We start from the raw sequence: 13,816 nt of genomic DNA on the forward strand, positions 1-13,816 counted from the left end.
GCACAAAAGCTTTTTTTTTTTTTTTTTGTCAAAGTCCAAAGCAGATTATAAATTATAATTCAGTGCTGGCTTTGCATTAATTGCTTTTTTGTGTATGGAAAAAAACTCCAAAAAAAGCATTAAAAGTCTTTGACTTTGTCATTTTATTCTTCCCTGTATCTGGTTGCCTCCATTTGTGTCTGCTGAACTAGGTCACGGTGGACGGTTTCATAAGCCTCATCAACAAGAGTTTTGAGATGCCCTACTGCCTGTAAGCGTGTGTCACCCCCCTGAATAATTCATGTTTTCACAATTGCAGGCTTCAACTTCTTGTGTGAACAGGTGGTGGGGGGGTGTGTGTGTGTGTGTGTGTGTGTGTGTGTGTTTGTTTATCTCCACGATGATTACCAATAAAAGCTGTACTACACCACAAACTCCCGGAGTAAAATAAAACTGTGTCACTGTGTCACATTCTCTTCAGGTATATGTAGGTCAGTGTGTCGTATGCTGTGCGGAAACCGCCGATTAAAAGTCTATTTGAACTTTGTTAAATCTTGGTTGTTACAAGGACAATTTAAATGGTTTAATATTCCGTATTATCAAGGTCACTCCTTGTTTTCATGAAGCAAGCTAAAACTTTGATTCCGTCTGCATCAAATTCACATTCACATTCGATTTTTTACGGTATTTTAACCAAGACTTATCTTTGTGTTTTTATTCTCCCTCTCTGTGTCCAGTAGCGCCAGTCCGATCGGACTTGTTCTGACCGTCATAGTCGCGGTGGCTTACAAGGTGGCACTGACATTCGAGGGGTAAGTCTTTCTTTGTCTCATGTCCTGTTTCATTTTATTAAATGAACACATTTTCAGTTGCTGTCAAGAACATTTAGATAATAACAATAACATTATTATTAATAATAATAATAATAATAATAATAATAATGATAACACATTTTATTTGTAAGTGCCTTTCTGGCTCTCAAGGTCGCTGAAGATACATCAAACACACCGACGTTGAAATGAAATAAAATGGACAAGATCAACACAGTAGGTGGAGGTTAAAAATTAATACAATAATTCAAAATGCAAAGGGGAAGGTGTGTAAGTGTGGAGGAGGTCAGTGAGATATGGAGGAGCTAAGTTATGGAGGGCTTTGAATGTTAAAAGACGATGTTTATACAAGCAGACCAAACGGCAGGGGACCCAGAGTTCTGCCCTGTGGAACTATGAGTTTTGTTTGACTGTTTGAGGCCCCATACAGACTTGGTGTTGACATTTGTCGACAGGGATCCAACTGGTTTGTGTAAAAATCACAGTGAAACTGCAGCGTATCCTTGTGCGGATAGGGCCGCCCACATGACGTCAGATCAGAGTCCTGCACCGGGTGGGGTGTCCGACAAGACCCTCATGTGGAGGATAAAGCAGTAGAAGATGGATGGATGGATGAAATTCATGGGTTCACACATGGGAGAAAATTAACTAAACGCAGGCGGTCAGCGAGTGACAACAAAAATATATTGGTTTTTCATTAAAAAAAACTAATTTATACATGCATTATAAAAATAAACCACTTTTAATAAGCCCAAATTTCTTTTATTTTGAAAGTCAGATGTCGCCGGCATCAACAAGGGGATAAAAAAGACACCTTGTAAATTATGTGCATTGTTCTTTTTAGTTTCACTATATGTTTGTTATTTTTGTGACCACACATGGAGTATTTTATTTTAATTTTATTTCTTTGCATTTTGTGTATTTTATAGGGTTAAAGTATGAGAGCGTCAGTATGAGAGCCCCCGTGTTTTAAACCACAGTTACAGGTGGGGTCAGCGGGGCGTTTATTAACGGGTATGGGCGGGTGTGCGTGTGCATGTTATTACCAAGTCTGGACAGGGTCTACGTTGAAATCCGTCTCCCTTTATAACCAAATCAAGACACCACAGAAAATATGCCTTCATAATAGTGAACTGAAAACTCTGATCTTATGTTATGTTGTGGCACTGACACGCTTCATATAGTATGTAGGTCATACCTACATACAGGTAATTGGGGTTATGTCACTCAAGTTGACAAGGCCACCTCGTTAGGGCGGTGACGTACCCGTCTCTCCGCTCCCGGCACTTCTCGTCCTCATCTCTTGTGTCGTCTTTTTAAATGTCATCTCAATCTATTCAGAGCGACATCCATTAGTTCAGCGAAAGAGTGGAGACAGATTAAAAAGAGGCCAAGAGTTGATTTTTTCTAATCGGTGTGTATTCAAAGCCTCCTTGGTTAGGGTAATTTTTCCTCTTCCTCCCCCTGATGGAATCATTTCTAAATCATCAAAACAAACGAAGGTTGACCTATTTCTGGTCATCTGTACACACACACACATATACATATAGAAGTTCACACACTCACAAACACGCTGAGGCCACATAAGCCGCAGCTCACAAATCACAAATGGAGCTCATCATAAAAGCAGCTGGTGTGTGCAATTACTCATCAGGCCTGTGTGTGTGTGTGTGTGTGTGTGTGTGTGTGTGTGTGTGTGTGTGGTAAATGGTCTGTATTTATTAAGTGCTTTTCTCGTTTGGATGACAGTCATCAGTCGTTCAGTCACACGTTCATACAGCACATTTTCCGTCACACTTCATTCCATTCACACAATAGCTCATTTACGGCTTATAAACAACAATTAGAATAAGAACTTAACGTCCTACATAAGATTGTTGCTGTCAGTCTGGAACTCCGACAAAGCTTGGGGAACTAATTCCAGGCGGACGGCGACTACTTCCTGTCCATTGAGCTCTAACTTCAAAACTCAGTAGCCAATCAGCAGGCAGCTTCCTACAAAAAACAAAAAAACGCGATTAAATCGATATTTTAGTAAGTAGTAATTTGTGTGTTTGGATTTTGTATGGTTTCATTTTTTTGTTTGCTCAATTCAGAAAGTGTTGCTTGCTTCATGTTTCTGTGGGTAATGGGGGCGGGACTAGATAAGCTTTTGCTTCTCCCACTTTCCCTTTCGGTGATGTGTATTGTGTGAACTACACTAAGATGATGTGTGATGATGAGTGATTTAACTGACATGACCGAAATAAACATATAAATAAATAAATGTAAAGTGTTGTTTGAAATGATCGTCACAAATCTAATTCCATATTCTTGCCCCCGCTCACAAAAATTGTCAGGTCTGATAGTTTTGCCTGACAGAGCCGGTTCAGAGACGGGGACAAAGTAACAACAACATTAGAGCCAATTTTATTGAAATAAAATGTCAGCACAGTATATATGAAAGACAAAATGTGTGTGAAAATATCATTTTTAGATGAATTATTGTCTTGATCTATTCTACAGACTGAAGAGAACGTCTTTGTCTCTCACAGATCTGCACAGATATCACACAGTTATCATTTGAAATACGTTTTTTCGAAATGAAAATGAGATTTAATGGTGTAAAAATGACCATTTCCTCTAATATCGCGAATCATATCCCAATAATTTTTTTTTCAACACTCATTCAGGCCTAAATAACGTCATTAAGAAAACACCAAAGGTCACGCACTACAGCTTTAAGAAGGAGAACAGATCAAATAAACTGTAGCACGAAGAAATTGATGATGGAAAAATTGGCTGACGTACATATGACTAAAGAGCACACACACACACACACACACACACACACAGCAACACATTACACCTGACAAACTCTTTAACATCCCTTCCTAATCTGGGACCCGAGGCCTAACGTGCTTATTTTATTCATATCATTTCACCAGCATCTCCCTCCGCTTCATGAATCATCACACATGAGTCAGTAAAGTGTGAGGACAGGATTCAGACGCCGTCTCATTGACCGCACGAGCGGGAAACCAGACCAGGTCTCATTTGGACGTGAACGCAGAAAAGAGCAGCGACACACACACACACACACACACACGTGCTCCCGCCGAGCGTGTCACACATTAACCCGGCGTTCCCGCCGACGTGACCGCAGGTGTGCTCATCACTGCAGGCGATTTCCAGCAGCGCCTGTGCCCCACTATGGCAATTTAGCCAGAACCTGTGAATTGAGAGAGAGGCAGGTGTCACATTTTACCACACACTGCGAGCGACTGCGAGGAAAACGGTTCATCGGCTATTTTTATCCCCCTAAGATGCTGAATGATCTCATGTAGTTAAACTAGGCGATGAGAGGCAAGCGTCTGGGACTGTAGTGTAGGTAAAGGCAGTGGTGGGACCGCTGCTGGAGCAGGTGTGTGTGTGTGTGTGTGTGTGTGTGTGTGTTCCAGGTTTTACTCATGTTGTGGGGACCAAAACCTGTTTACACAGTCACATTATGGGGACTTGTCCTCCTTGTGGGGACAAAAAGCAAGTCCCCATAACGTAAATTACTACATTTTAAGGTGAAGATATGTTTTAAGGTTAGGTTAGGGTTAGGGTTAGGGTTAGGATTAGGATTAGGCCAGTAGTAATTGTGGTTAAGGTTAGAGTAAGTCTCCAAGAAATGAATGTAAGTCAATGCAATGTCCCCTCAAGTCATGAATGTCGAACATGTGTGTGTGTGTGTGTGTGTGAGGCGGCGGCGAAAGATGACACCAAATCATGATTTTTATAGCCTTCGCGTCTACTGACAAATCCCGGGAATGCACAGCAAACTGAGACAGCGATCAATTATGTTTTAATGAATGTTTACACCGTGTCAGCATGGCATGACTCTCACTTCTTAGACATTTTTTCAATTATGATTCAGTAGTTTTGGTGTTTAACGTGCTCACCCTCCTGTTTACGTGTGTATTTTTTTTTTGATTATTCAATTTAATTCAATGGATTTCTTTCCATCTCACCTCTCCAAACAAATCCTGTGTCCTTCGTCGTATTAGATTAGATCATTCCTGTTGCTGTGTGTGTTATGGTGTTAATATAAGCTCATTTTAAACAACTACAGTAAATAGATTCTTTGCTTTGAGAGAGTTTTTAAGAGTTTATTGAAGATAATCACAATAATTGTGGTGGGAGAAGTAGGAAAAAGGAGGCATTTTCACTTTCTTTCCTCCTGTTATTTGTAAATTATGGTGGAAAATAAGTATTTGGTCACCTACAAACAAGTCAAATCCTGCAGAGCCAGACGTCGTCCCCCTGCTTAAGCCAGTACATGTCCAGGCCCGTCTGAAGTTTGCCAGAGAGCATCTGGATGATCCAGAAGAGGATTGGGAGAATGTCATGTGGTCACATGAAACCAAAATAGAACCTTTTGGTACAAACTCGTCGTGTTTGGAGGAAGAAGAATGCTGAGTTGCATCCCAAGAACACCATACCTACTGTGAAGCATGGGGGTGGAAACATCATGCTTTGGGGCTGTTTTTCTCCAAAGGGGACAGGACGACTGATCCGTGTTAAGGAAAGTGAGATTTTGAGCCAAAACCTCCTTCCATCAGTGAGAGCATTGAAGATGTAACGAGGCTGGGTCTTCCTGCATGACAATGACCCCAAACACACCGCCCGGGCAACGAAGGAGTGGCTCCGTAAGAAGCATTTCGAAGTCCTAGAGTGGCCTAGCCAGTCTCCAGACCTCAACCCCATAGAACATCTGTGGAGGAAGTTGAAAGTCTGTGTTGCCCGGCGACAGCCCCAAAACATCACTGCTCTAGAGGACCAACAAAGGTTATATTACAAAGTATTTAGTTGAACTTTTGTTATTGACCAAATACTTATTTTCCACCATAATTTACAAATAAATTCTTTAAGAATTTTATTCTTTATGTGATTTCCAGGATGTTTTTTTCACATTCTGTCTCTCACAGTTGAAGTGTACCTATGAGGAAAATTACACACCTCTGTCATCATTTTAAGTGGGAGGTCCTGCACAATCGGTGGTTGACTAAATACTTTTTTGCCCCACTGTATGTCTGTATGCCAGACCTTAAATTATAGCTGAAACGGTTGCTACGGTGACGCAGACACGACCTGAAACGTCAAAGCAAGTCAAGGCAAATGGTTTGTGTGTGATTGTGTGTGTCGTGACCTTCCACTTGACCTCGTGTGTGTCTACATTTATGCAAGATCGGGTTTACTCACGTTTCCTATTTATATAAATCATATAAAACATGTGTTTTATATTGTGCTTTTATCCAGTATTTTTCTTTTCACTGATTTTCTGAAATTGTCACCTTCACATTTGTTCCCGTACGAGTCAGCCACCAACCTTCCTTCCTTCCTTCCCTCCTTCCATCCTTCCTTCCTGCCTTCGTGTTCTTCCGTGCTTTTCTCTCTTTTGTGAGGAGGACCATCTGTGTGCCGAACCCGGCATTAAGGCCCAGTGTGTATAATATAGATAACGTTATGTTCATTTGGCAGAAATTAAAGAGGAAAAAAGACTTCAGAATGAGCCTTTTATATTTAACATTGAACATTATGTTCTTGCAATAGCTCACAGTGGACAAAGTAAACATCTTTTGAGTTTTAGCGTTGACTGAATGCTACAGTACATATGTTCTCCAACACACTTGGAACAGAACAGAAGAATGAAGTGAAGGTTATTCAGCTGTAACATCACCAGTAAATGTTACTGCAGTTTTTACACACTGCACTTTTGAATGGAATGTGTTAATATTGTCCAGATTACTGGACGCAGAGTAAACATGTTGTGAGAGTTAGGGACGGGAATCACAGGGAACCTCGCGATACGATGTGCGACGCACGATACAGCGATTCTGTGATAATCAATACATCACATGACAATCATATAGCGATGTGTCATGATATCTGGCTAACTGTAGAAAATGTTAACGTTAAATTCGATGTCACCTTTAAATAAAACTTGCAGTAAATTGTAAATAACTGCCAGATCTTGAAAGTAATTCTTTTAAAAAGAAAGCACTTAGTCACAGGATAATTTTCTGGCTCTTTTATGGTTAGGTGTTAAAGGGTTAAAATATCTATATTTGTGCTGGCGAAATATCACCAAATCGATGTTTTGACCCAACTTTAGTGAATGTATCATGTCAGTGTCCTGTTATAATTTATAACCACATTCATGACTTAGTTTGGTTATGATTAATTCTACTTTTTAAGCTACTTGAATAATACGATCTCGAGACTGTCTGGATTTAGACAGACTTTAGACTTTTTCCCCCCTCTAAGGGCTGATAATTCCCAGATTTCCTCGAATGCACCTCGGGAGCAGAGAGCCACTGTTTGCCGGCACAGGTGGTCGTTCTATAAGTCCCATGTGCATTCACGTGCAACCGAGTGGATGAATCTTCCTATCATATACACACACACACACACATAAAGCTCAGTCACGCTCCATCACACACACACACACACACACGCTCCAGGCACAGAGTGGTACGGACATTTATTGTCCCCTTATAAATTTGTTCCGTTGTATTTACAGACCGTTCACTGAACACATCTACGAGGAGCGGAGTCCGCGCCGCAAGCTCGAGTAATCGCCTCGCAGGCGCTTGCTGCTCCTGGTTTTGGCCGAGGATTCCCATCCTGTCATGTGGACGGACACACGGACAGAGGGACTGACTGAAAGACATTTCTCCCCAGCTGCCTGTGTGGACACAAAGGACAAAACTGCAGCTTTTTAAAAAAAATAATTTTTTTAAACCACACGAACGTGAACAGTCGTCAATATAATTTTCAGATGTCTGTCGTGTGATATTAAAAATAAATACACATGCAAGTGTTTATTTTACGTCTTTCTTTTTGTCTGTTTTGAATCTATTCTCCTCAAAGCTCCGCCCCTACAACACTGGAAGTTGCCTATAGTAAAACTGTGGATTCTGGCTCTAACCCTAACCCATAAACTCGATATAAAAGTCTTCCTGTCGCGTTCGTGATTTTACTGCCTCTATGTCCATTTTTTTACAGTTACAAATTCAGCCAGGCTCCTATTGGACAATACGAGCTGTCAATCATGTGCTCTATAGTGTATTTACCTCTAAAACGGGGACATAACGTACAAAAGTGAAGTTTTATTCTATTGGAGAAGACCTGAAACTAGCGTTTGAGACCATTAATTGATTTGGACAATGTTCTCAAATAAGACGTTGACGATCATTTTCCCGTAGACTTCCATTCAGTTTTTTAGCCAGTGGAGTCGCCCCCTGGTGGCTTCATCTTCATTCATCTTTTCCACCGCAGGAACTTTTGCAGCAGCTCGTTTAAAGCAAGAACACTACACAGGAAACCAAGACCTTCAACAAAATAAAAGACAGGAACTGGCGACTGTGATTTGGACCATTTTTCGCCTCTCCCACTGCTGACCCCTCGTCATCGCCCCCGCTTCTTCTTACAGATCTGTAACAAGCACCTCAGCTATTTTGTGTAATTATACATCCCTGCACAGTTCATGCTGTTTTTGTCTGGCAAGGGTAACTTTGAGTAACCAACTGGTGAAAGTACATTTTTACACTGAAGTGATGGGAACATATTACTCATACGTGCTTTTCCCTTCATGAAAGACTTCATTGATCTATGTTTCTTTTTCTTTAAAAAAAAAAAACAGCGTTTAAACAGGTGACTGAGTCATGGACACAGACAGTCTTGTTGTCAGAGCAGAAAGCCTCAGGAAACACTTGTGTGTGTGTGTGTGTGTGTGTGTGTGTGTGTATGTACAGTACATATAAGCCGTGAAGTGGCTGAGCAGTGGAGTACATTGACCCTGTGATGCAACGACCTGACCCAGCACTAACTTGGACAATGCGCGTTCTTTTCGGATCATGTTTGAAAAGTCTTAATCAGAGAAAGAAACTTACTGACTCCAATAACATGGATGGATATGTGAACAGGCCTCATGGTCACAGCACTGCTGACCAGTGTCTCTGTATGAAAGTGTTCATATTTACCCAAAATCAACACATAGAGACGCTAGACAATTGCAAAGATGCACAGAAAGACAAAGAAACTGTATGACCAAAGAGAGACACAAAAGAATCCCAGAGACACAGAAAAACCACAAAGAGACACAAAACAACCACAAAGAAAGACTTTACAACCACAAAGAGACACGAAACAACCACAAAGAGACACAAAACAACCACAAAGAAAGACTTTACAACCACAAAGAGACACGAAACAACCACAAAGAGACACAAAATAACTACAAAAATGTGCCAATAACCACATAGAGACACAGAAAAACCACATGGAGACACAAAACAACCACAAAGAGACACAAAACAACCTCAAAGAAACACTTTACAACCACAAAGAAACACTTTACAACCACAAAGAGATACTTTACAACCACAAAGAGACACAAAACAACCTCAAAAAACACTTTACAACCACAAAGATACACAAAATAACTACAAAAATGTGCCAATAACCACATAGAGACACAGAAAAACCACAAAGAGACACTTTATAACCACAAAGTCACACTTCACAACCACAAGGAGACAGAAGATTATTGAAAAGACACGTCATACAACTAAATTGACGCCTCACTTTGGACGAGGCCCAGTGTCTCACGCTCTGTCACATTCCAACACTGTTGCCAGTGGTGAACAGCGGTGAAGCCACGCTGTCACTGATGTCGTCACGTCAGACTTCAGAGGGACTGAAGTTGGTTTTGCACTGGTTGACCGGCATCAGCTCATTAATTCATGCGTCACCGTCACCGGCTCTTTACTCTTTACCATATTTGACGGCTGTCACATTCACGCATGACAAACTGTGGGTGGATGATGACATGAATGATGTGGATAATTGAAACCCCCCCCCCTCCTCCCCCCTCCATTGATAATCAATAATCACTGTGACTGATCAAACACATACATGATGATTTAGCTCCACTGACCGATGTAAGACGATCCAGCGCTGGACACTGCAGCTGTGCTTTTGTTCTTGTGGTGATCCTTTAGGAACCGTGACTCATCTGTTGTAGCGAGCTGGCTGCTGTTTGTATGTCGCCATGGTGATTTTGCCTCCGCCGAGAGGGCTGAGTGACAACACACCAAAAAAAACAAAAACACATAATTAAACTTGATTGTTGAGTCTCGTCTGTTGGTCGTTGAGACGGTGGCTGTCTGTCTTGAGCTCCTTCCACCACATGAACACATGAATCAATCTCTGTTTTATTCCTTGTTGACGGTCCCTAAAAATACAGAACATCTAAACATAAAATCAATGTGAATGATAATAATGAGGTCCCTAAACAGCCCCTAAATCAGGAGTAGGAACATGATTCAACTTTATTTTATTCATTTTTCTAGGCTGTTGTTATCACTACTGTAAAATATAGGATCCGCCCTCTTTCCCTGAGCTGCCCTGTGATTGGTCAAAGTCTCCAATCACAGGTTTGGTTTACAGGATACAGAAGCTTAGTTCTCATGGTTAATGATTCAATGCAGTGTCCCAAGAAGACTATCTATGCAAATCTGTGTGTGCGAGGGAGAGAGTGAATTCTTGTATGGGTGTCTTTGTGAGGACAAAAAAAAACCGTATCATTTATAGGGAGTGAGGACATTTTGGCTCGTCCTCACATTCTGTCACCCGTTAAAATGGCTTTTTTAAGGGTTAAGACTTGGTTTTAGAGTTAAGGTAAGGGTAAGGGGACAGGGAATGCATTATGTCCAGGAGTGTCCTCACTATGAATGCTGCGCAAACGTGCGTGTTTGTGTGTGTGTGTGTGTGTGTTCCAGGTATTCCTCATGTTGTGGGGACCTAAAGCTGTTCACACACTCACTATGAGCATAAAGTCTGGTCAAGTGGGGGCCGACATAGAGGCTATTTAGTAGCCGGTGGGCAATATAAGATATTCATTATTATATTAGACAGAATTGCAAAGTAAAAGTGCTTGTTTTGATATAAAATGATTCACAATAAAAACATATTTATGATGCACAAATACGGAGAATCAAATTGAAAATTTAGTAAATAATGACGAGGATAATTGTGATTAAAACAGCTTAAATATATGTAGTTTCATGTTGAGTGTAATACATTTAATAAAGCAATGATTACAACTGAATATCTTATTACTATTATAAAAAATATTGCTGGCAAATACATTAAGACTTATATTCTGTCTCTATTCCATCACCTTGCACAGTGGTGGGCGGGCCAGTTTGACACATGTGACCTAAACTAAATGCCTGACACTAACCCTAGTTATTTTAAGGGACGAGCCAAAATGTCCTCCCTCCCTATGGTTTGCAAGTTTTTTTGGTCCTCACAAAGATACACATACAAGAACACACACACACAGTTCCTAGTATTTTTTCTAACAGGTTATTCGTGCATTGTAGTGGATTCAACTGTGCCTCTAGTGCCCCCTGTTGGTCACTCTGGTTCAGACGTCAGCATCACCATCCTCCTGCACTTTATCCTCTAATGCAAACACATGACACACTGTTACAGTGCTAAATGTATTTTTGTATAAATGACAGCAGCTGCAAAAACATGTTGTTTTGCAGCTGCTTCACGACATAATATCAATTATTATTATTATTATTAGTGTCCAGTGTTAAAAAAACATCAGTGATATCTTCAGAAAATGTCCAGAATTCCCTGTCAACTCAGTGTCCAAACACCGGAAGACAAGTATTAAGTTGCTTCAGTGGAAGTCTTTTCTTCATTTGAATTGTTTTTAATGTTTTTAAAGTCTATTCCCCGCGCTCCTGCCTTGTCTTTGCCAAAAGTGGCCGTTTGACGCAACCAGTCTTTGCTCCGCTTTCCCAGCGCCCGCTGGACAAGCGGAGGGGCTGCGCGCTGCCGCTGCCGCTGTGACGCGCGCGAAGAGGAGGAGTCCAGCGCGCCTTTAAATAGCAGCCTCCAGACCCGCAACCCAGACAGAAACAGCAACAGCAGAGACACAGAAGTCATCTCAAAAGGAGGGAAAAACGGGCTCATCAGCGCCTTTTACGCACAAGGTTTTAACCATGATTAAGAAAATGTCGCCGTCCGAGAGTGATTTTGACATCCCCGCCAAGAACTGCTACAGGATGGTGATTTTGGGTTCCACCAAAGTTGGGAAAACAGCCATCGTGTCCCGGTTCCTGAACGGGAGGTTCGAGGAGCAGTACACGCCGACCATCGAGGACTTTCACAGGAAAGTGTACAGCATTAAGGGAGACGTTTACCAGCTGGACATACTGGATACATCAGGGAACCATCCTTTCCCCGCCATGAGGAGACTGTCCATCCTAACAGGTACTTATCCACATCCACAGACTTTTACGCACAGGCAGCAACATGTTGCTGAGGCTGTGAGCGCGTGGCTGCGGCGCGTGGCTGCGGCGCACAGAGTGTTTATGATACTGTCCAGTTCTAAGTTGACATAAACTCACCTCTGCATCCTTCTTTTTTCTCCCCCCCTCCTCCAGGTGACGTCTTCATCCTCGTCTTCAGCCTCGACAACCGCGACTCCTTCCAGGAGGTGCAGCGGCTCAAGCGGCAGATCTACGAGACCAAGTCGTGCCTGAAGAACAAGATCAAGGAGAACATCGACGTGCCGCTGGTGATCTGCGGCAACAAGGGGGACCGCGAGTTCCACCGCGAGGTGCAGCAGCAGGAGATCGAGCAGCTGGTGGCCGGCGACGACAAGTGCGCCTACTTCGAGATCTCCGCCAAGCGCAACGAGAACGTGGATAAGATGTTTCAGACTCTGTTTACTTTGGCCAAACTACCTCACGAAATGAGCCCCGACCTGCACCGCAAGGTGTCCGTGCAGTACTGCGACATGCTGCACAGGAAGTCCCTGAAGAACAAGAAGATGAAGGACATTGGGGAGGCGTACGGCGTGGTGACGCCGTGCGCGCGGAGACCCAGCGTGCACAGCGACCTCATGTACATTAAAGAGAAGGCGGTAGGAGGCGGACAGGGCAAGGACAAGGAGAGGTGCGTGATCAGCTAAGCGGACTGTGTGAAGGTGCGAAAACAAAAACTAAAAAAAACCTGGACGCAGATCTTTGAAAGAAACACGGAGCCTTGACGCGACCTGTGCGGTTCGCATGCGCTCGAACTGACGGCGGCGGAGTGGAGACGCCGCGGCCGCCGCCGCTGTGCGCTCTGGCGCAGCGCCGTCTCCAAGGGACACTGACTGTGTGGAGTCCGCGACAAAACCACTGAAAATACACACACACATACACACACTCTAGTGCCCACGAGGCCTTTAAGTATGTTAGCTTCTTCTGTCAGTGTGACGTGGCTTCATACCTTGTGAGACTCGCGCATCGATGCGTAAAATAAATGTGTGTTGTTGACGTCATGCCTTTAAAAAGATGCCAGAGGAGAGAAAAGAGACTCATGGCTCAGGTGGAGCGAGCGTGGAGGGAGAAGAAGAAAATGATGCTGTTTACATTTGTTTATATCGATTTTTTTTACATATATATATATAATGGCTTAGTGCACTTGAATGTATTGTTGCAATCCAAAGTATTTTTTGAATGTATATTTATTTGTCAATGTCAATGAATCTTTTTGCAAAGAAGTCAAAGAAAAGAAAAGAAGAGAAAAAGTCTGAAAATACAATAATAAAAAACACAAAGTAAAACTAAATGTTGTTTCCTTCTCGTTTCTAATTCTTGTTCCTGAGAAAAAAAACTGACTTTTAGGTTGTAGAAAATTTACAAAAAGGACAAATGTGTCTGAAGAAACTAAGCAGATTAAAGAGTAAAGAGTCAAATCACTGTTTATTTGTAAATTAAAGCCTCATCGTGGAGTCAACATTGCCATAGAGTAGAACAGAATATGACTTTATTAATCCCACAGGGGGAAACTATACTTGTGTTAGATAATAAATAGATAAAAATGTTACGTCTAAAACAGAAGATTCAACACAGGATGACCATAAACTCACATGGCAGTAATAAAAATAAAAATACCCAGTGGCAGTTTGT

At 42.0% G+C, this 13,816-nt stretch overlaps 2 protein-coding genes across 3 annotated transcripts in view; both read left to right on the forward strand.

The window, feature by feature from the left end:
- pemt (phosphatidylethanolamine N-methyltransferase) overlaps positions 1-7,665 on the forward strand; it is a 44,227-nt gene extending 36,562 nt beyond the window's left edge. The window contains exons 6-7 of the mRNA XM_058622057.1: positions 717-791; positions 7,357-7,665. Of these exons, the coding sequence (XP_058478040.1) occupies positions 717-791; positions 7,357-7,411 (130 nt within the window). The 3' untranslated portion in view covers positions 7,412-7,665. The remainder of the gene's footprint in view (positions 1-716; positions 792-7,356) is intronic.
- Positions 7,666-11,749: 4,084 nt separating this feature from the next.
- LOC131448600 (dexamethasone-induced Ras-related protein 1-like) lies at positions 11,750-13,475 on the forward strand. Of its 2 annotated transcripts, none has more exons than XM_058621202.1 (2): positions 11,750-12,128; positions 12,376-12,715. In XM_058621202.1, exons 1-2 carry the CDS (start codon positions 11,858-11,860, stop codon positions 12,567-12,569), a joined length of 465 nt encoding a protein of 154 aa, XP_058477185.1. In that variant the 5' UTR covers positions 11,750-11,857; the 3' UTR covers positions 12,570-12,715. The 2 variants fall into 2 exon arrangements, with proteins under 2 accessions (XP_058477185.1, XP_058477184.1); XM_058621201.1 differs by having other exon boundaries at positions 11,753-12,128; positions 12,302-13,475.
- The last annotated feature ends 341 nt before the right edge of the window (positions 13,476-13,816 follow it).

The sequence above is a fragment of the Solea solea genome, chromosome 21 (genome assembly GCF_958295425.1).
Source record: "Solea solea chromosome 21, fSolSol10.1, whole genome shotgun sequence".
In the NCBI taxonomy this organism is placed as follows: Eukaryota; Metazoa; Chordata; class Actinopteri; order Pleuronectiformes; family Soleidae; genus Solea; species Solea solea.

Excerpts from the sequence above, each read along its gene's own strand:
- LOC131448600 (XM_058621201.1), top strand. The coding sequence starts at position 11,858 with ATGATTAAGAAAATGTCGCCGTCCGAGAGTGATTTTGACATCCCCGCC. Across the intron at positions 12,129-12,301 it reads GAGACTGTCCATCCTAACAG|GTGACGTCTTCATCCTCGTC; the intron begins GTACTTATCCAC and ends CCCCTCCTCCAG.